The following is a 21451-nucleotide window of genomic DNA, read 5'->3' on the forward strand; positions in this document are numbered from 1 at the left end:
CAATCTCCCCGGCCATTTCCAAACTCATGTTATGTGCTTTTGTAACTTCAACCACTTGTTTCTGGTACATCTCCTGGGAGCAACATCTAAAGGGGAGAAGACCCCTCTTGTGTTTGAGTTTCAATGTGATTCTGATACCTCATTTTGATTTGTTTCCTTGTCTTTTGTTCTTCAGTGTCAGAGGCTAACCTCCTTAGCTTAATTTTAGTTGAAACATTCAAATTTCTAGAGCTGGGATGCTTCATGATTGTTGATTGTGCCGACTTTGATAGAAATGATCAAAAACCTCTTAAGTTAGCATAAGCGTTGTTTGTACGATGGTGGAGTTCCTTAGTTCTCAAATGCAAAGTAAAGATCTTACCAGGGCAACCATATATGCAAAATTATACTATTCTCCATGCAATTTGGAGCTGACCAATTTGAGAAGCCACGGAATCAGTTGTCCAATTATCCCAGAATTTACATTCTTGATTAAATTCTTAACTGTTGTCTTTTAAAAGAAACGAGATTTGCATTAATTCATAGATCTTGTCAATATAACGAAACACCTTCACAGCTAGCTTTTCTTGGTTTTTTTTTACCTTTTTTATATCCATACAGGCATTTGGTTGGGCATACCTAAACAACAAGCACAACACGTGGGAGCAATACTATGTATATTGGATCTGTCCCTTCGTCGGAGCTATACTGGCTGCCTGGATTTTCCGCTTCCTATTTCCTCCCCCGTCCCCAGCGAAGAAGAAGAAGTCAGAGTGAACAAGATCTTAGTCATCGCAGCGGTTCAAGATTGCGAGTACCCACGAAATCTTGTGTGAACTTTGGTCGATCTAAGTAGCTATAAGTCATTGGATTACAGCATATTTCTTCCTTGGATCGATGAATGCATTTCATTTGATTAGTATTGCTTCATACACTTGTTTCGAACCAATTCAATACATGTTGTGTATTATGTCCCAAGTTTAAACGTGATTACTCATAAATTAAAGAGTAAATAAATGTTTTTATTTAATATTTTAATTATATCAAGGGAAACAATAGATTAAATAAATATAATAAGTTTGAGTATCAAATCTAATAAATACACTAGTCTTGAAATTATAGTTATTAATAGTTTTTTTTTATGATAAAGCATATATAAAAAATCTAAATATTTTCTGATTCTTTGTTGAACTCTGATTAGTCTCATCTTCTTTATTTATATCTTTTATGTCACTCCAAAGCACTCGTTATCGTTGAACTCTCTTTTAATCCTATCGTCTAACCATTTTAGACAGGATTTTTTTTTAGGCAAAAACTTGTGTGTGACGGTCTCACATGTCATATTATGTGAGACGGATTTCTTATTTCAGTCATCCATGAAAAAATATTACTTTTTATGCTATAAGAGTATTATTTTTTATTGTGAATATCGGTAGGGTTGCCCGACTCACAGATAAATATTCGTGAGATCGTCTTATAATAGACCTACTCTTTTTCTTAATATATATATATATTGATAAAAGACAAAAGCAATTGGATTTTGAATGTCAATTCAAGACTTTTGTGGAGCAACGGTAAATGCTGAAAGAAGGAGAAAGAATTTTACTTTTATTGCCTTTTCTTCTCACAACGTGCCATTATAACGTTATTGCTTCCATCATTTTTCTTTGTCTCTTACAAATAAGGAATCTTTGGTCCATGTTTTTCGATGTTGTATTCTTCTTCACACGGTCCGAGCGAGCTCACTGATCTCCGCCTCTCGTCTCCTCAAACTCGACCTTACCTGCATCGACCCCCATAAATATGTATATTTTTCCTTTGGTTTTAAAATAATAACGTATAATTATCCATCGTTTGAGAAGTAAAAGTATATGATCCAATTTAAATGATTTTAATATGTTTTAACTTGAAAACAGGGACATATAAATTATAAATAATTAGTGTAATGTCTTAAAACTTATTGTAAGCGGTGGTGTGGTGGCTCACGAGATTTGATGGGGGTGGGGGTAGCGTAAGCGTCCCAATTCGAAATAATTTCAACCAATTAAATTGATTATTCCTATGCCTCATTAATTATTTGTCTCATTTAGCTTTAATAAACGAGGGGCAAAACGGTAAACTCACTAAGCATAGGCCGATCCGTCCCCCCTACGGCTGCGAAGTCTTCTTTTTCATTATAAAATATCATTATTTTGAATAGGACAGGGAGACGAGAATTGGAAATATTAACGTTAGGCGTTGGTCCTTTTTACAGCAACCTTTAAACTTCGAAATTCAAATCTGCTGTACGCATGCAACTAGAGAGATGGGGTTTTCTTATCCAGGAGCATGTTAAGAGAGTGGATCGAAGTTTGCCCGTAAAGCCATTTGCTTAAAAAACCCACCTTTTTGTCTTTTTTTCTAGCTTTGGAAGTGAGCTTCGATGGTATTTATTCTTGAGCTGGAGTAGCTGTTATTTCTATTTTCCTTTGTCGGCATATTTCTTGGGGGCCTTTTCGGTGTTTCAATGGACTTTGTGGCTGGGAAGAGTAAGAAAAAAGATGGGTCCGAGTCATTTAGTTGTGACTCGGTGACTGAATCAAGAAAGAGCACGAGCTGTGGTGAAAGATCGAGTTCTGATGATTCTTGTTCGGCTAAATTGGGTTGGCCTATTGGGCAAGCTATGGTTACTGATAAGTGTTTGAAGAAGGATGCTTTTGAAGAAGAAAGCAAGCCCAATTCGAATGCCAAGGGTGGTGCAGATGACGATTCTCTGTCGAAGAAGGAGAGTTCAAAGTTTTCAGGTCATTAATTATGTTTAAACTCCACATCTCCTCATCTATTTCTGCTTGAGGTGCGTAATTATGTGTGATATGTGGAAGAGAACAACAAAATCACCTGCTTGGTAACAGAAATTTTCACTTCTACTTTCGTAGAAGTTTGATCTTTTCCCCGACCTTCATTTTTATATAGATTTCATTAAGATATTAGTATATTTTTTGTTCCTTTTTATTTTGTTTGCGTGTGTGTGTAAACTATGTGATTTTACTGGTATTTGCTTCATGTACTTGTCATGCTAGTCAATGTAGATCACTATTAATAAGCCAGCATTTGTTTGCAAAAATGCATGAATTTGAAAGATATTTCGTATGTGTTGTAATTCTGAACTTAGTTGAAATTGAAATTATGAACCAAAGTATAAAATTTGAAATGTGTTTTTGTCCTGAGTGGATTGCATCTGACTAGAACCCACTCTTTATTGCTGCAGAAATTGAGATGATGAAAGAACGTTTCGCAAAATTGTTGCTTGGTGAAGACATGTCTGGCAGTGGTCAAGGGGTTTGCCCAGCATTAGCCATTTCAAATGCCATTACCAATTTATGTGGTAAGCAAGTTTTTCTGTCTCAATTAGTATCAAAAATTTGAAATACATCTTCACTTTTTTATTAGACTATTATTGGTTCATGACATGGTGATATTGTCATTTAGCTACTGTGTTTGGGCAATTGTGGAGATTGGAACCTATTCCTTCTGAAAAGAAAACGATGTGGAAAAGGGAGATGGAATGTTTGCTCAGTGTGAGTGATCATATCGTCGAAATGATACCCTCATGGCAAACATTTCCCGATGGAAAAAAGCTTGAGGTAACTCCCGCTTGAAGCATTTTCGTTGGTTTTGTACTTCAAATGTTTGCAGTAATTATTTTTGAACTAATTATCAGTTTTACCATACACCCTTCAGGTGATGACTTGCCGACCCAGATCAGATCTATTACTCAATCTCCCTGCTCTTCGCAAGCTTGACAACATGTTGCTTGTAAGTGTTTTAACTCTACCCGTTGGTCCCTTCACTGCTGGAGTGAGCATAAATCTAGTTTCATATTCTTTCTTTGGTATTGTAGGATATGCTGGACACTTTCACGAATACGGAATTTTGGTACATAGATCAAGGCGTATCAGCACCAGAGGCTGATGGATCAGCATCTTTTCGAAAAGTTGTCCCAAGGCAGGAGGAGAAGTGGTGGTTGCCCGTGCCACGTGTACCTACTGGCGGTTTCCCTGAGGAATCAAGAAAGCACTTAAATTCCAAGCGTGAATGCGGGAGCCAGATTCTTAAAGCTGCTATGGCCATCAACAGCATTGCTCTGGCTGAAATGGAAATCCCTGAGATGTATTTCGAAACTCTTCCAAAGGTTTGATTCCTAAATATAGACCTAGGCCAATACTAGTCTTTAATTTATCAATTAGTAGTGAAGATATCAATCATTGCTGAACAAGTATTGACATGTTATAGAACGGAAGAGCGTGCCTTGGGGATGTCATATACCGTTACATCACTTCTGAACACTTCTCCTCCGAATGCTTGCTTGATTGTCTTGACATGTCTTCTGAACATTGCGTTTTGGAGATTGCAAATCGAGTTGAGGCTTCAATCTATGTTTGGCGTCGAAGACTTCACTCCAAAACCGCTACTCATCCAACTCGCTCTGCTACCAAATCATCTTGGGAGATTGTAAAAGATCTCATGGTAGATGGAGATAAGAGAGAATTACTCGCTGAAAGAGCCGAAGGCCTCCTGCTTTGTCTGAAACAACGGTTCCCTGGACTTGCACAAACTACATTAGATGCAATGAAAATACAGTTCAACAAGGTTGAAATCCACGCAAAATTGTCTTGAAAACAAATTTTATTTTTCTTATATGCTTGTTGATTTTCCCATAACTTTTCAGGATGTCGGGAAGTCCATCCTAGAGAGCTACTCCAGGGTCTTAGAAAGTTTAGCTTTTAGTATCGTGGCACGTATTGACGATCTACTTTATGTAGATGACTTGACTAAGCATTCCGATAAGCTGTCATCAGTGCCTAGAGTGAGTGTAATCTCTCACAAAAAGGTGTCGATCCCATGTTCTGTGCCTGTCTCGGGCACTCCTTACCGGACATCATTCACAACTCCCAGCTTTTCACCTGCTCTAATTAGCCCTGCTAGAGGACAAGAGAGAACTCCATTTCTAGGCGGAAACTGCAACCGACCGCCACGTCGTGGTATGGGGGTTAAACGAGTCTTGACAAACTATCTTGGTGGCGAGGTAAAAGTGAAGACTTGTGGCAACGTTGTAGAAGGTGGCTTGGATTCTGGTTCGAGCAGATATACTGATGGAATAGCAGCTTCTCGTCTCAGCATGGAACGGATGGATTCTCGTTCAATAAAAACTGAGTCGAAGTCACGACAAATAGATCGGTAAACTTCATGGAGAAAGAGGAAGAACATGTACGAAAGAAGTTGGTTTTTAGAGAATTTGTTTTGGAATGAGACATGTCTGCCATTAGCCTTATTTATCTTGATTTTATTTATTAGTCTGTTACATTATCTTGATGTGTAACCATTTCAAATGAATTCAAACTTCTTGTATTCCGTGCACACATGGTGCAAATGATGTTTCGATTAGCAAGTTCACCACTATCTAGAAACTTGTGATTTTTCTTTGTGCTATCCTACTTCAAACCATACATTTCCATTCAGCCACAAATAAACTCCAAAAAAACAAACTATAAAATACAATAACATAAACCAAGTTCGTGCAACAAAACAGAAGAAAACAAGAAACAGAAAAAGCATCATTCAAATGCTTTTGCATCAGCCAGCAAGTGCCCGAATTCAAGCCCAGACACTGAAGTCATGAAGTGGATTCCAATTGCTTCAGCACTCAGCAGCACAAGATATGAACGTCCGCGGTGTCGAGAGGGTGGTTGTGATCAGGTTCAGAAGTTGAGACAGAATCATACATGTCTTCATACTGTTAGAGATTGCCGGGGTAAGCCTGAGGTTGCTGTAACTATCCCTAAGAGATGTAATCTTGCTGATAGGCCTGTAGGATAAAAGTGTGGAGTTATTTATTATCATTTTAAAGTTCTTTAATTCAATATCTTATCTCTAATTTTAGCTTGTTATTTACTTTATTCAACTATTGAGTTTGCTTATTTAAAAAGTCAAAATTCATCATCTAGCAAATGTATTGAACCGGCTCCTTAATAAATTCATTAGGCTTGATAAAATTCATTTCAAATCCTCTTGTAGGACCGATCGCTTTCCGCTTTACCAAAAGCTATAACTGGTGGTAATGGTATAACTCAAATCTTTTAAACCGCACAGCAGCTCAAGCACTACGGTTCGATCGCTCCATCAAGCAAGGACAATTATTGTACCCAACACCTCTTTTCATCCAAATGTCCCTCTATCGCTCAATTAGCATCACCCCAACATTTTCTCCTATATTCTATACATATTTGTATGCTGATTATATTCACTTAGTGCATGGAGTTTATTTTGCTTTAAAAAATTAACTGAAAAGATAAAATTTTGTTAAATTGTTTGGATGAGAATTGAAGTCTAATAATATTTAACCGACACAAAGAGAGGCTAATGCTACGTATGGTATACACAGCATCAATTACAATTCATGTTGCATGGATAATACATATAGACCTGATCTCGGATATAAATAGGGGTTGGTGATCACCACCATAGATTGGCTCTCTAATAAGTGGTTTTGGTGATCCATAATCAAAAGTTTTGGTCCATAAACCTGTCGGGCCGGGTTTATTGTGTGGTCGGATTTCGACCCAACCCATTGTCATATCTGATCTTAACATCGAAAAATACTTATGTGACATGAAAAATTACTAACTAATTAGATGTCGTATTAACAATTGAACCATTGTTTCAGACTATTCGCATCGGACCAAAATAGGCAAAATATCCACATGATGTGACATCACGTGTTTATGGATCTTGTCCGTATGAGCTTAGCTCAGTTGGTCAGCAGCAGTGAATCTTGGAGCAATGACCAGGGATCGAGTCTCGCAAGCGGCAGTGTGTGAGTTAAATTCCCTCCAATGAGGGGGAGCTCTTTGTGCGCGGCGTAGCAAAAGATCTAGCTGCTGCTGGTTGGCTGAGTCACCATGATTTACCTTCTCTCACATTCCTGTCGGGCCGGGAATGAGGGGCGCCTAAGGTGAGCGATTTCACCTTTTGGAGCAATGTGTTTATTGATCTTGAAGAATATTAATTGGCTTAGACTATGTCAAAAAAATCTTGGGGGGCTTTTGGCATATTCATTACTAACTAATTTATCAGAATGAAATGACTTAAAAGAAAAAATGTGACAAAATATTTGTTCTTTCTCTATGCAAGAAAACATATCCCATTGCTTTATATTGGGATTCTAAAATTGAACTTTCATATACAATCTCAGTTTTAGTGTAAAGGAATAATTTAAAAATTATCTTATGACTTTAGTTTGGACTTCAAATGTATAATTCAACTAGCATTCGGTAACACGAGATATATGCATACATATTAAAATATTTTATGTTAATTAATATTTGTTGATAATATGAAAGTTGTTTAGGCAAACCCAAAATTACTCTATGACTCCATTCAGTTAGTATAGGATAGGGTGCTCTCATATTATATAATAGAAAAAAAAATTCAATTTTAGTCCAGTAGGTTGTCCTATTCTTGAGTTTTAATCCTATAACTTGTCAAAATTTAGTTTACATTTAATAATTTGAATTTTATTGTGGCATTTTTTTCCTCCGAAACCACTAAATCCATATTATATTTTTTATTTGACATCGATACTCTCATATAATACTCACGTACAAGAATAAATCTTATATTACACAATTAAAATATACTTAATAAAAATAAAGAAAAACAAAAACTTTTTTCATTACATTTCAAAGTATAAAGGGTTGTTTTGCTTTATTTTTTTGTTTCTTTTTTTTTTTACAGATGAATTTTAATTTGAGGAATATGAGCTTTATATTCGTCATATATGTCACATATGAGAAAATCAGTGCAAGATAAATCATATTCGATGTATTTAGTGGTTTTAGGCAAATAAATATGAAAACCAAACTTTGACAAATAGTGACTAAATCCAAAACAAGCTAATTTACAAAACTAAAATTTTAATTTCCCAAATAGTAAGTATAAATAATAGTATAGATGTTCACATGGATCTCAACTTAAGAAAAAGTTATACCTAGATGAACTTTAAGATCGATGTACCTAGCACATTCATTTTTTTATTTATAAAGGCACAATATTTTATAAATCAAATGTATATGCTTTCAAAAATAATTTAAAATCAAATAAAGCTAAAGGATATAGAGTAGGTCTTTCATAAGACGGTCTCACGGATCTTTATTCGTGAGACATATCAATCATGTCCATATTTAAATAAAAATTAATATATTTACAATAAAAATAATATTTTTTCGTTTGTGACTCATATAAAATATCCGTTTCACAAAATTGATTCGTGAAACCGTCTCACCGGATTTTTTGTGAAGGATATATATTGATATATGAATTTATCATTAGAGGTAATATTCTACTAAAACTTAGATTTACTAGATGGTAATTTTCATTTTAAAAAATATTGTTTGTAAATATTCCCAATTTTAAAAATTATTATTTTTATATAAATATATATACATATATAATTTTTATCCTTTTAAGATTCAAATTTGAAAAAATGTGAAACCACTTATGCGGTCAAGATGGGTTGGTTACCTGAAAACATAAATGTGGAGGGTGTGAGTGCATGAAACGACAATGTGTGAAAACTGAAAACTTTCAAATTTTTATGAAAAAGGAAATGCGTGAATGCAATAATAATATTATTAAATAATCAAAATAAAATAAAAATAAAAATAAGAGACAATAACTAATATTATAAATAAAAATAAATAAATTGATTTTATATTAGTTTTACAATAAAAATAATTTATTTACATATAAGATACACAAACATTTAGGTATGCTTTATTTACTAGTATTATTATATGCTAATGCAAAAAACTCAACACAGAACTTCTTGTTTCTCTGGGCGTGTAGAGAAAGAGAGACGAGCTCTGCTCGAACTCAAGCAAGAACTTGTGGATGAATTTAATGTTCTTTCATCATGGGGAAGTGAAGAAAACATAAGAGAACGGCTTGCGACATTTGATCATCTTGGACCTCATTACCAATGATTTTTCTGATAACGAAATCCCCGAATTCATCGGTTCCCTCGATAAGTTGCGGTATCTTGATCATAGTTTTTGTTCGTTGATGGGGGAAGTTCCTAGTCAGCTAGGAGATCTTACAAAGTTGAGCACATGGACCATATTTTACTCGTACAAATAAACTTCTAGTGAATTGAATGATGTCATATTCGATGATACTAATCCACATGTGGGAAAAATTTACTAAAATGAAGCAAAAAATGGTTTGAGACGAACATGATAAGCAAATTGACCTGCAGAAATTCAAATTTTAGATGAACAATCATCGATTAGGAAGATTTTTCTAATATTTGGCTGTCAAGAAACCATTTGAGAGAAACATAAATCCAGCAATTCAGCAAATGGAATCCTTGGATTGTCTTGGGACTTTAGCTTTCCTCGCTTTCCTTGACTTTTCACACAACAAATTTTCAGGCAAAGTTCCATCTGATACACAATTTCAAATAAATTAATCTGAAATTTTTCAAAAAAGTTAATTAATGAAGCAATATATAACTGCAAATCTTAGACATAATTTTTTGCTAAAAAAAGTGAAAGTGTATGTTTTCTTCATCCAAAAATCCCAGATGATGATAATAAAACTCGTTGCTTCTGGTAATTGCTGGGTACGTTGCATGAATCAAATTAAATGGCAGACAAAATGGTTGGTGGCTGCATGCAACGTTATTGATGGAATTAAATTAAGAAATAAAGATCCTTCGCTTCACTTCACTTCACTTCAATTTCAATCCATTTCACTTCAAAACATGTTGGACTAGAGGCTTATTGGGCTTGTTCTTTGAATGAGAAATTGGACAAGCTGGCAAGGCATGGCAAGTGGGAAATGTCCCACATTGGAAAATAAATATAGCATTGGTGAGTTTAAATTGTGTTACACTTTATGGAGGTGTAACAATGATTGGTCAAGAGGCTTTCTGTAAGGCCCGAGAAATGTATTTCGTTAATCAGAAAAGATTAGGCGACAATTATTATAATCTATTGGTGATAATCGATATGATTATAGACGGAACAGATCGGACCAGGAGAGTCAAGAAACGAATTGATAATGTGCCAAGAAGAAGCCTCGCGCATATGCGCGGTATGTATCGGCGCACATGCGCGAGGAGTTCAGAAACATGCGCGCACATGCGCGGCGTCAATGCGCGCACATGCGCGCAGGGTACAGGAGCTTGCGCGCATATGCGCAGCGGGTGGTGCGCACATGCGCCGATGGTCCAGCGTGTTGGGCGCACATGCACGGAAGAACGCGCGCACATGCGCGAGCACTCCAGTAGCCTCGAGAAGAGAACAGAGCGCCGCGCGCACGTGCGCGGAGGAACGCGCGCACATGCGCGAGCAGCTTGGGGCGAGGCCGAGAGTCTCGCGCATATGCGCGAGAATGCGCGCGCATATGCGCGAGTGATTTGTGGCAAAGCTTGGAGGGGCCACGTTGGCTAGTACATGCATGAATATATATATGTACAAATCGATTCCCTCTTCAGATTAAAAAGTAAGAATTGGAGAAAGAAAGCTTAAGTTCTTCCGAGAGGGAAATTGAGTATTACGTGAAATATGTTCAGTTGTTTTTGAATCCGAGTACGGCACTGAGTTCCTATCAACGTAGACTACAACTGGACGTAAGTTTTGCTACGTTTAGACATGTTTTGAATTTATGATATTGTCTAAATTGAATAGGAGTTAGATATGATGTTCTTGACACAGTAGACATCATATATCTGAAGTCAGATTGAAGAACGGACTGTGTATGGAATTGTTATGAATTTTCAGAGTTTATTCGATTGTAATATACTGAATTGATATCCGAATCATGGAATTATCGATTTTGTGATACTGGGATTGATATCTGATTTGTACTGTATCACTGGTTATGTTGATATTGGTCAGATGGGGATCAGATGAATTGTTGATATGTTGGTACTGATATTGTATTGCCGGGATTGCGGGATTGTACAGAATTGATATAGCATTGGTATCGATATCGATTAGGAGTCTCTGTATTATATCTGTGATGTTGGAATTGACGGGGTTAATGAGATTGTATTATTATACTGTCGAAACATCAGTGAATTGATATTGATCAGACTCAGTATTGATTGTGATTATATCGTGATATTGTCGATATGAATTGAATTGTGTCTTGATTCGATATTAATCAGAACGGGCTTTGAACTGAGCTGTATATTGACACAGTCTATTTGATATTGTGAATTCAGATTGTCATGGACAGACGTGAAATGGAGTTTTCGTCTTCGTCAGATCATGAAGACAAAGGTATAAGTCAATGTGGTATTGGGAGATGGACTTGAGTCGATTTAGACTCTGGTTTCCCTAAATCACATACTTTACTTTATTGCATTGATATTTGCATTGATTGATTGATATACTTGTTTTCTTGAGCTATAGATTACAGGTATTAGACGAGTAGTCTTATGACAGAAGTGCCGTTAGTGGTGGGATCGCCACGAGCACATTGCACGATGTCATAAGATTGGGTATTGGCGGATGTGCCAAAGACTGTCACTGGATGTTGGAATATCGATGTGGATAGATTGAAAGCTTCTTCTATTGCTGTTGGTTGATATTATATCGATGTGGATAGACGTATAGCTTCTTCTATTACCGTTAATTGATATTATATCGATGTGGATAGATTCATCGTTCCTTCTATTACTGTTAATCGATGTTATATCGATGTGAATAGAATCGGACGTTGTTCTATTACTGGTAATCGATATCATATCAATGTGGATAGAATCAGGGCTTGCTCTATTACTGGTAATCGATAAGATATCAATGTGGATAGAATCAGGGCTTCGTCTATTACTGTTAATCGATACTGTATCGGTGTGGATAGAACTGGAGTCTTTTCTATTACTGTTAATCGATACTATATCGACGTGGATAGAACTTGAGTCTTTTCTATTACTGTTAGTCGATATATATATATATATATACAGGCCAACTTCTGGAACCGGGATCCCTAGACTAGGATTGAGTCTAGTCTGAATTTAGTAGCTACGAGTATTGTTGACAGTGTGTTATTGATTATGTTTCAGATTTGTTACATATTGTTGATACCTGATTACATGCTTTATATTTGTTTATATGATTGCATGTTTCATTGATTTATACTGGGAGTTATTCTCACCGGTTTATCCGGCTGTTGTCTTGTCTGTATGTGTACTTGACAACAGGTGGGACAGGTTCAGGGTCGAGAAGATGAGGAGAGATTGAGTTAGAGTGGAGACTTCGGACTTTGATCTGAGATAGGGTTTGAACACTTGACATTAGTTGTTAAACTCTAGTTTGAATAAATGTTTTGTAATACATGATTTGTATTTTATTTACAGAGATGTAAATATGTTTTATTTCACTACGTTCCGCAATTTTAAAAGAAAAATTTTTAGACCCTGTTTTATAATTGATTAATTAGTCCCAATAATGATTAAGAACTTGATTAGCGTCCGGGTCCCCACAACAGGTGGTATCAGAGCTGTAGGTCCTTGAATTGTAGGTTCCTTAGCACTGAGATAGGAGTTAGTGAGCGGGGTAGATTGAGTTTTCTTTCCCTATATGTGATTGCTAGCATGTGATTTCATATACTGATGATTTATATGTATGCTAGCATGATATTATGTTTTATTGGCTGGATTTATATGGCATAGAAATGCATATAATGTTGAAATAACATTGTATCTGCTAAGATTTCAGTATGTTGTTACTGTGTATTAAGCTACATGTTACCTGGATATCGGAGATGATTTGGTAATATGTGTTATATGAAACTGGATCAGAACCAATTCTTGATCAGAGGTAAGCTGATCAGGATTGGGATTGAGACGGATTTGTCTCCTGTTATTACTGATACTTGTGATTATCAGATATCCCTCCTAGGCGAATTCCAGAACGGGGTAGTACATCGTATGATCAGATGGATGTGTCTGAAACTCTGATGGAAACACAGATGATAAGATTTCGGTCATTTCAACCACCGATTTTGAGGGGTGTTGAGACACCAGCTGATTGTGAGACTTGGCTGGAGGAGATAGAAATGCTGTTTGAATTTCTGGGATTCACAGACGAGTGCAGAATTAAACTAGTTGGGAATCAACTACGGGAAGTCGCTAAGAGTTGGTGGCTGGTAAACCGGGAAGCCATAGTACAGCGTGGTTTCACGATTACGTGGAAACTTTTCAAAGTGGAATTTTATCAAAGGTTTGTACCTCTATCTTATCGAGAGGACAAAAGTGCAGAATTTGCAAATTTGAGGCAGGGTCTATTGAATATTGATGAATATTTGGCCCATTTCTTTACCTTATTAAAGTTTGGTCCGCAAGTGGCTAGAAATGATACAGCTGTAGCTGATCAGTTTATCAAGGGCTTGAATCCGGAAATACGCACCTTGGTGACTGTGAAACAACCGAGTAATTTTACTGATACTCTGAATCGAGCCAGAAGAGCAGAAACCGTTCTAATGAGACAAAAAGAAGCTTCATATGTTCTTCCAACACCGATACCACAACAACTGCCTTCCAGAATCGAGATTGGCAGTAGCAGTGGTGGAAAGAAAGAAATGTTGAAAGTGCAAAAGAATCAATTCAAGAAGTTTGGGAGCGGTTCATCTAGCTCTAGTGGTTCTAGTCCGAATTATACTGGCATTTATTGTAGGAATTGCGGTGGAAGACATTCCACGGAGCAATGTCATGGGGTGACCAGTAGATGCCGTGTTTGTAAACAGCAAGGACATTTTGCTAGAGTCTGTCCACAGAAAGGTGCCCGAAGATTTCAGGAAGCAGGATCATCTGGGGGTGGTGATCGAGAAACAGACCCAGGACACACTTGATGATACAGTGACAGGTACTGGTCTTTTATGATTAGATTGCATATGTATTGATGTATACTAATGCATTCTTTACGATTATCTTTGACTGAGTTGCATTCATATACATTGTACCTGTGGGGTCTGTGTCTACTGTAGTATTGAGTTTTGTTGTAATCTTTTGGAGGAAAAGATTGTTATCAGTGAACTCTGTAAATATCATATACTGCAGTAAAATGAGAATGAGATGGAATTAGATGATGTTGTACTTGTGTTGTTGGATTTTAACTATATTATTGATATATAATAACCAGTACAAAGTGAGTATAGATTCTTGCCAGGAGATGGTAAGAATTTGACCTGAAATGGCCAAAGAATAAATAATGTACGGTAAGAATTCTCGATTTTGAATTCCTTGATATCCGTACTATATGATTTTATGATTATCGAAAGGAATGGAGTAATTCCTTATATATTCAGTTGATTACTGAAATTGAGCATATCAGGAGCTGATTTGTCGATAGCAGGAGATTTGCTATAGCCTTGCAGATTTAGATTTTAGAGTTGCTTTGTATCAGGGAAATGGATTACAGCCTTGATTCTATACCAGAATTGTTCGGATATGAAGATAATTGGTGGCAGTGAGTTCTGACTGAAAACAACACTGATATCAGATATTTATATTTGTTGGAGTCGGGCAGATTCTTATGTCCGATTATTGTTCTGAAAATGCTGGAGAATGGTTATGGTTCTAAAACAGTATTGAGACAGATTATATGGTTTGGGGGACAGTACATTCGAAGAAGATATAACAGTTGATCTAAAACGACTTGAAGATGTGATCAGTTAGTCAGCATTATCAGATATTGGTTGATACTCGAATCGGAACTGATATTGGGGTTATTCTGAATCCGTATATGATACCGATTGTGATATATTATTGTGATTCTATACAGTGCAACCGAATCTGAGCGTCGATCAGAACACCAGGTAGGTATTCCTGTTAGATATATATCTTATTTGTGCCGAATATTCCGAATCTGGAATGACAGACAGGGTCAGAAGTGCACAGTGATCGATTCAGTATTCTTGTTGGTAACAAAACAGTTGAAGACAGAAAGATGGAAACAAGGAAATTAGTTATCTTGATTGTCGATTCTTGGATAGAAATGGGAGTACATTTCTATAAACGGTATGATAACATTACTGCGTTCTTGTTGTTATTGTACCGGGATGTGATTATGAATGACAGATGGTTCGAATCTGCCTCTATTATGTTGTACAGGACTGCGTACAGATATGATCAGATGACTGAAATTATGCTAGAAAAGAGGTCAGCTTATATTGAATGCCAAAGTTGAATATATCATACCAGGAGTTTTGGTTGCTTTTATACTTTTGGCAGTATATACAATTAACTCTTTTCCTTATGGTGCATAATGGAAGGATCATCGGAGTGAACTATCATGATACTGGAGGATATTCAGTAATTGTAGTGCGGGATTTTAGCACTAGTTGAGATAACTGAGTGTCATTTAGGAATTTGCATACGACAATAGCTATCAAATGCGTATTGAGATAGCAGTCTTGGAGATTTTGGTACAGGGAGAACTGTTAATTTCCGTTGTATGAAGGATCTCTGAGATTTGATTGGATCGAATCAGAAGTATGATTCAGAAGAAAAGGAAGATAGCTCGAAATTTGACATTAAACAGGCTAATGTCGGATGATAAATGATTGGTAATTGGAGCTAGGAATTGAATATATCCTGGACTAGGATTGATAAATGATGATACTGATTTGCTACAGGACTATTGATTGGCATATACGGATGCTGTATAGCTAATATTTTACGAGTGAGCATGTCACGAATCATTTCAAGTAGTATTATGACATTATACTTCTTGAATGAGTGTTTTCCGTTTGGAGTCAAGATCCGGGAAAGGAAAGATACCTCAGAATGATGTTAATGAAATGAGTTTGGATGTTAAACTCTGTGATACATTTCTTCTGATAGATCGTCATTAATTTAGTGAGAGTTCGAGGACGAACTCAGATCTAAGAGGGGGAGAAATGTAAGGCCCGAGAAATGTATTTCGTTAATCAGAAAAGATTAGGCGACAATTATTATAATCTATTGGTGATAATCGATATGATTATAGACGGAACAGATCGGACCAGGAGAGTCAAGAAACGAATTGATAATGTGCCAAGAAGAAGCCTCGCGCATATGCGCGGTATGTATCGGCGCACATGCGCGAGGAGTTCAGAAACATGCGCGCACATGCGCGCAGGGTACAGGAGCTTGCGCGCATATGCGCAGCGGGTGGTGCGCACATGCGCCGATGGTCCAGCGTGTTGGGCGCACATGCACGGAAGAACGCGCGCACATGCGCGAGCACTCCAGTAGCCTCGAGAAGAGAACAGAGCGCCGCGCGCACGTGCGCGGAGGAACGCGCGCACATGCGCGAGCAGCTTGGGGCGAGGCCGAGAGTCTCGCGCATATGCGCGAGAATGCGCGCGCATATGCGCGAGTGATTTGTGGCAAAGCTTGGAGGGGCCACGTTGGCTAGTACATGCATGAATATATATATGTACAAATCGATTCCCTCTTCAGATTAAAAAGTAAGAATTGGAGAAAGAAAGCTTAAGTTCTTCCGAGAGGGAAATTGAGTATTACGTGAAATATGTTCAGTTGTTTTTGAATCCGAGTACGGCACTGAGTTCCTATCAACGTAGACTACAACTGGACGTAAGTTTTGCTACGTTTAGACATGTTTTGAATTTATGATATTGTCTAAATTGAATAGGAGTTAGATATGATGTTCTTGACACAGTAGACATCATATATCTGAAGTCAGATTGAAGAACGGACTGTGTATGGAATTGTTATGAATTTTCAGAGTTTATTCGATTGTAATATACTGAATTGATATCCGAATCATGGAATTATCGATTTTGTGATACTGGGATTGATATCTGATTTGTACTGTATCACTGGTTATGTTGATATTGGTCAGATGGGGATCAGATGAATTGTTGATATGTTGGTACTGATATTGTATTGCCGGGATTGCGGGATTGTACAGAATTGATATAGCATTGGTATCGATATCGATTAGGAGTCTCTGTATTATATCTGTGATGTTGGAATTGACGGGGTTAATGAGATTGTATTATTATACCGTCGAAACATCAGTGAATTGATATTGATCAGACTCAGTATTGATTGTGATTATATCGTGATATTGTCGATATGAATTGAATTGTGTCTTGATTCGATATTAATCAGAACGGGCTTTGAACTGAGCTGTATATTGACACAGTCTATTTGATATTGTGAATTCAGATTGTCATGGACAGACGTGAAATGGAGTTTTCGTCTTCGTCAGATCATGAAGACAAAGGTATAAGTCAATGTGGTATTGGGAGATGGACTTGAGTCGATTTAGACTCTGGTTTCCCTAAATCACATACTTTACTTTATTGCATTGATATTTGCATTGATTGATTGATATACTTGTTTTCTTGAGCTATAGATTACAGGTATTAGACGAGTAGTCTTATGACAGAAGTGCCGTTAGTGGTGGGATCGCCACGGGCACATTGCACGATGTCATAAGATTGGGTATTGGCGGATGTGCCAAAGACTGTCACTGGATGTTGGAATATCGATGTGGATAGATTGAAAGCTTCTTCTATTGCTGTTGGTTGATATTATATCGATGTGGATAGACGTATAGCTTCTTCTATTACCGTTAATTGATATTATATCGATGTGGATAGATTCATCGTTCCTTCTATTACTGTTAATCGATGTTATATCGATGTGAATAGAATCGGACGTTGTTCTATTACTGGTAATCGATATCATATCAATGTGGATAGAATCAGGGCTTGCTCTATTACTGGTAATCGATAAGATATCAATGTGGATAGAATCAGGGCTTCGTCTATTACTGTTAATCGATACTGTATCGGTGTGGATAGAACTGGAGTCTTTTCTATTACTGTTAATCGATACTATATCGACGTGGATAGAACTGGAGTCTTTTCTATTACTGTTAGTCGATATATATATATATACAGGCCAACTTCTGGAACCGGGATCCCTAGACTAGGATTGAGTCTAGTCTGAATTTAGTAGCTACGAGTATTGTTGACAGTGTGTTATTGATTATGTTTCAGATTTGTTACATATTGTTGATACCTGATTACATGCTTTATATTTGTTTATATGATTGCATGTTTCATTGATTTATACTAGGAGTTATTCTCACCGGTTTATCCGGCTGTTGTCTTGTCTGTATGTGTACTTGACAACAGGTGGGACAGGTTCAGGGTCGAGAAGATGAGGAGAGATTGAGTTAGAGTGGAGACTTCGGACTTTGATCTGAGATAGGGTTTGAACACTTGACATTAGTTGTTAAACTCTAGTTTGAATAAATGTTTTGTAATACATGATTTGTATTTTATTTACAGAGATGTAAATATGTTTTATTTCACTACGTTCCGCAATTTTAAAAGAAAAATTTTTAGACCCTGTTTTATAATTGATTAATTAGTCCCAATAATGATTAAGAACTTGATTAGCGTCCGGGTCCCCACACTTTCTCTCGCGCGCACAGGCGCAGGGGGTTGCAAATCATGGGCCCGATTTGCAATGGAAAAAGGCTTGATTTGTGTGCAGGCGTACGAGCGCGACCTGGGTGCGTCGAATGTCGGACCGATCAAGACAAAATTTCCCACCAAGGCTCACTTGGCTTTTGCTATTTTTATATTCGAAAATTAAATTATGGACCAAGACCTTTGGTGTTTCAGCTGACTCGAAACTGAAACGACCTTTGGTATTGGTATCGCTTGGCTGCAGATGAATGTCCTGAAGTTAAGAAGACTGATGAAGTGCGATTGACCGATATTATTTTTTATGAATCAAAAAGCAGTAACCAAGAAGATGAAGAAACAACTGCGCAAGATGATGACCAACAAACGCCGATGGTTGAACTCAGGAGATCTTCGATAACAATTAGACCACCTGAGAGATAGTACCCCGCACTTCACTATATTTTTCCTATATAATGTGAACCGAAAATGTATGAAGAGGCAAAGAAAAATGATATTTCAACCAAGTGAGATTTATCCAAGGAAGATGATATTGAATTCATTGTCATTCCACTAGATGTAGGAGTTGACAGAAGTTCTACAAGACAAAAATGCATTACGTAACAAGTGGGTGTACCAGTTAAAAGAAAATTTACTTGGCAAATGGAAAGGCATAACATAACAATTGGGTGTACCGATTAACAAATGGGTGTACCAGTTAACCATTATCAGGATTGTACTCGAATTAGTGAAGAAAGAAGATTTACATTTGGAGTTATTAGATGTAAAGACGACGTTTCTTCGTGGTGACCTAGATGAAGAAATTTATATGAAGCAACCACAAAGCTCTGAAGTAGTAGGAATAAAGAAAATGATGTGCAAATTTCAAAATAGATTGTACGGTCTCAAACAAGCTCCGCGACAATGGTACAAGAATATTGATGGATTCATGATAATGGTTTCCTGATGTGTCAGGCTGATCATTGTTGTTATATGGAGAAGCTTGATGATTCTAATATTATTCTACTACTATATATAGATGATATGTTAATACCAATAGCTTGTCTGGAAGAGATTGATAAACTCAAGAAATTATTATCAAAAGAATTTGCTATGAAGGATTTAAATGTTGCAAAGAAAATCCTTGAAATTAAGATCTGAAGAGATCAGGTGAATGAGATCTTGAAGTTATCACAAAAAGAGTACGCGAAAAAAATGATTAGCCGATTTAATATGAATGAAGTTATACTATGAGTAATCCTTTGACTAGTCATTTTAAACTAACCAAAGCACAATAATCATCGACGAAGCACGAGCAGACTTATACGAACAAGGTCCCTTATGCTCCTGTCGTCGAAAGCCTCATATATGCAATGATATGCTCAAGACTAAACATAGCACATGCAATATGAGTTATGATCAGATTTGTGAGCAATCTGGAAAAACAACATTGAGAAGTAGTTACATGAATTATCAGGTACTTGAAATTTACTATTAATTTATCTTTATGCTTTAGGAGGTCAAATTTGGGCTTACAAAATTTTGTCGATGTCGACATGGATGGTGACTTGGATGACAGAAAAAGTACTACTATATATGTTCACATTAGGTGGTACAATAGTAAGCTGAGTGTCTAAGTTGCAAAAGATAGTTGCGCTTTTGATTATTGAAACTGAGTACGTTGCGGTTACAGAAGCTATCAAGGGCATGATATGATTGAGATCTTTTCTGAAAGAACTGGGTCATAAGCTTGAGGGTAGCACGTTATAGTATGACAGTCAGTGTATTATTCATTTAGCAAAAAATCATGTTTATCATGCTAAGATAAAACATATACAAGTTCGATACCATTTCATAAGATCGGTACTAGAAGATGAAATTTTGATGCTTGAAAAGATTTCTGGATGTAAGAATCTGGTTGATATGCTCACAAAGGCTATGACCATTGACAAACTGAAGTTGTGTTCAACTTCAATTGTACTGTAAGTAAAAAAGAGGAAATATGAGATGTTGTATTGATGTTGTGAAGACATAATTGAAATCAGGTCTTAGAGAGAGGTTAGGTACACTGCATGGATCAAATTAAATGGCAGACAAAATGATTGGTGACTGCAGCATAATCGGTGAAATTAAATGCACAACTGCATTCGGTGGAATTAAATTCACAAATAACTCTATTTATAGAATTCCTTCAATTTAGTTCAAAACATCCCAAAGAAGCTTTTCAGCATCATAAATTAGAGAGAAATTTTTTTCACTTAGTGTAAAGATTTGTTCGAATTAGAGAAAATATTTTTTTGTTATACTCTGAGTTGAGATTGTGAAAGATTGAATGTTTTGTATACATTTTTAATATTTTTCCGATAAAGATTTGGATGAACCACACAAATATTTGTGTATTTTTTATTGTCTTATTATGCGAGTTCTAATAATATATTATCATCTTGATTATCATCGCTTTGGCGTAATCCTCAAATATAATTTGCAACATTTTGTTATGAATTTACATTCTCCACAATTTATATGTTAAATCATGTAACGAAAATTTAATGAAGAGATATTCTTAAAAAAAACCGACAACTGAATGTCCGTATAATCTCAAAAGGTCAAAACCAGAAGCATATAAAATAGTTATGCAAAAAACTTATGTGAGACGGTCTCACGAGTCGTATTTTGTGAGACATATCTCATATTTGGGTCATCCATGAAAAAATATTATTTTTTATGCTAAGAGTATTATTTTTTATATGAATATGGATGTGAATATGGGTAGGGTTGACCCGTCTCACATATAAATACTCGTGAGAGCGTTTCACAAGAGACCTACTCAATAATTATTTAGCAAATAACCGAGGGTATGAAGTTTTAAAAATGGAAAATTTTAATCTACTTCCACAAACATTAGGAATCAAATTTGAACGATAGGAAATTCGAGTTGGATTTAGTAAATTTTGGGAACCAAAAAAAAAATAAAAATCTACAGCTCTGTCGGTTACTA

At 36.4% G+C, this 21451-nt stretch overlaps 1 protein-coding gene and 1 pseudogene across 1 annotated transcript; both read left to right on the top strand.

Moving 5' to 3' along the window:
* Positions 1-1017, top strand: part of LOC140808389 (aquaporin SIP1-1-like) — a 44688-nt pseudogene extending 43671 nt beyond the window's left edge.
* A 1161-nt stretch (positions 1018-2178) lies between these two features.
* Positions 2179-5412, top strand: LOC140808388 (rop guanine nucleotide exchange factor 5-like). The gene is made up of 7 exons (XM_073165515.1): positions 2179-2762; positions 3227-3343; positions 3448-3602; positions 3700-3774; positions 3860-4150; positions 4252-4608; positions 4688-5412. The coding sequence occupies exons 1-7, from the start codon at positions 2486-2488 to the stop codon at positions 5198-5200; spliced, it is 1785 nt and encodes a 594-aa protein (XP_073021616.1). The 5' UTR covers positions 2179-2485; the 3' UTR covers positions 5201-5412.
* The last annotated feature ends 16039 nt before the right edge of the window (positions 5413-21451 follow it).

Source organism: Primulina eburnea, chromosome 12 (assembly GCF_022965805.1).
Source record: "Primulina eburnea isolate SZY01 chromosome 12, ASM2296580v1, whole genome shotgun sequence".
Taxonomy (NCBI): Eukaryota; Viridiplantae; Streptophyta; class Magnoliopsida; order Lamiales; family Gesneriaceae; genus Primulina; species Primulina eburnea.

Bases quoted from the DNA above. Each gene is read 5' to 3' on its own strand.
- LOC140808388 (XM_073165515.1), top strand. From the start codon at position 2,486: ATGGACTTTGTGGCTGGGAAGAGTAAGAAAAAAGATGGGTCCGAGTCA. The intron at 2,763-3,226 runs GTCATTAATTAT...TTATTGCTGCAG, and splicing joins GGAGAGTTCAAAGTTTTCAG to AAATTGAGATGATGAAAGAA. The intron at 3,775-3,859 runs GTAAGTGTTTTA...TTGGTATTGTAG, and splicing joins AGCTTGACAACATGTTGCTT to GATATGCTGGACACTTTCAC.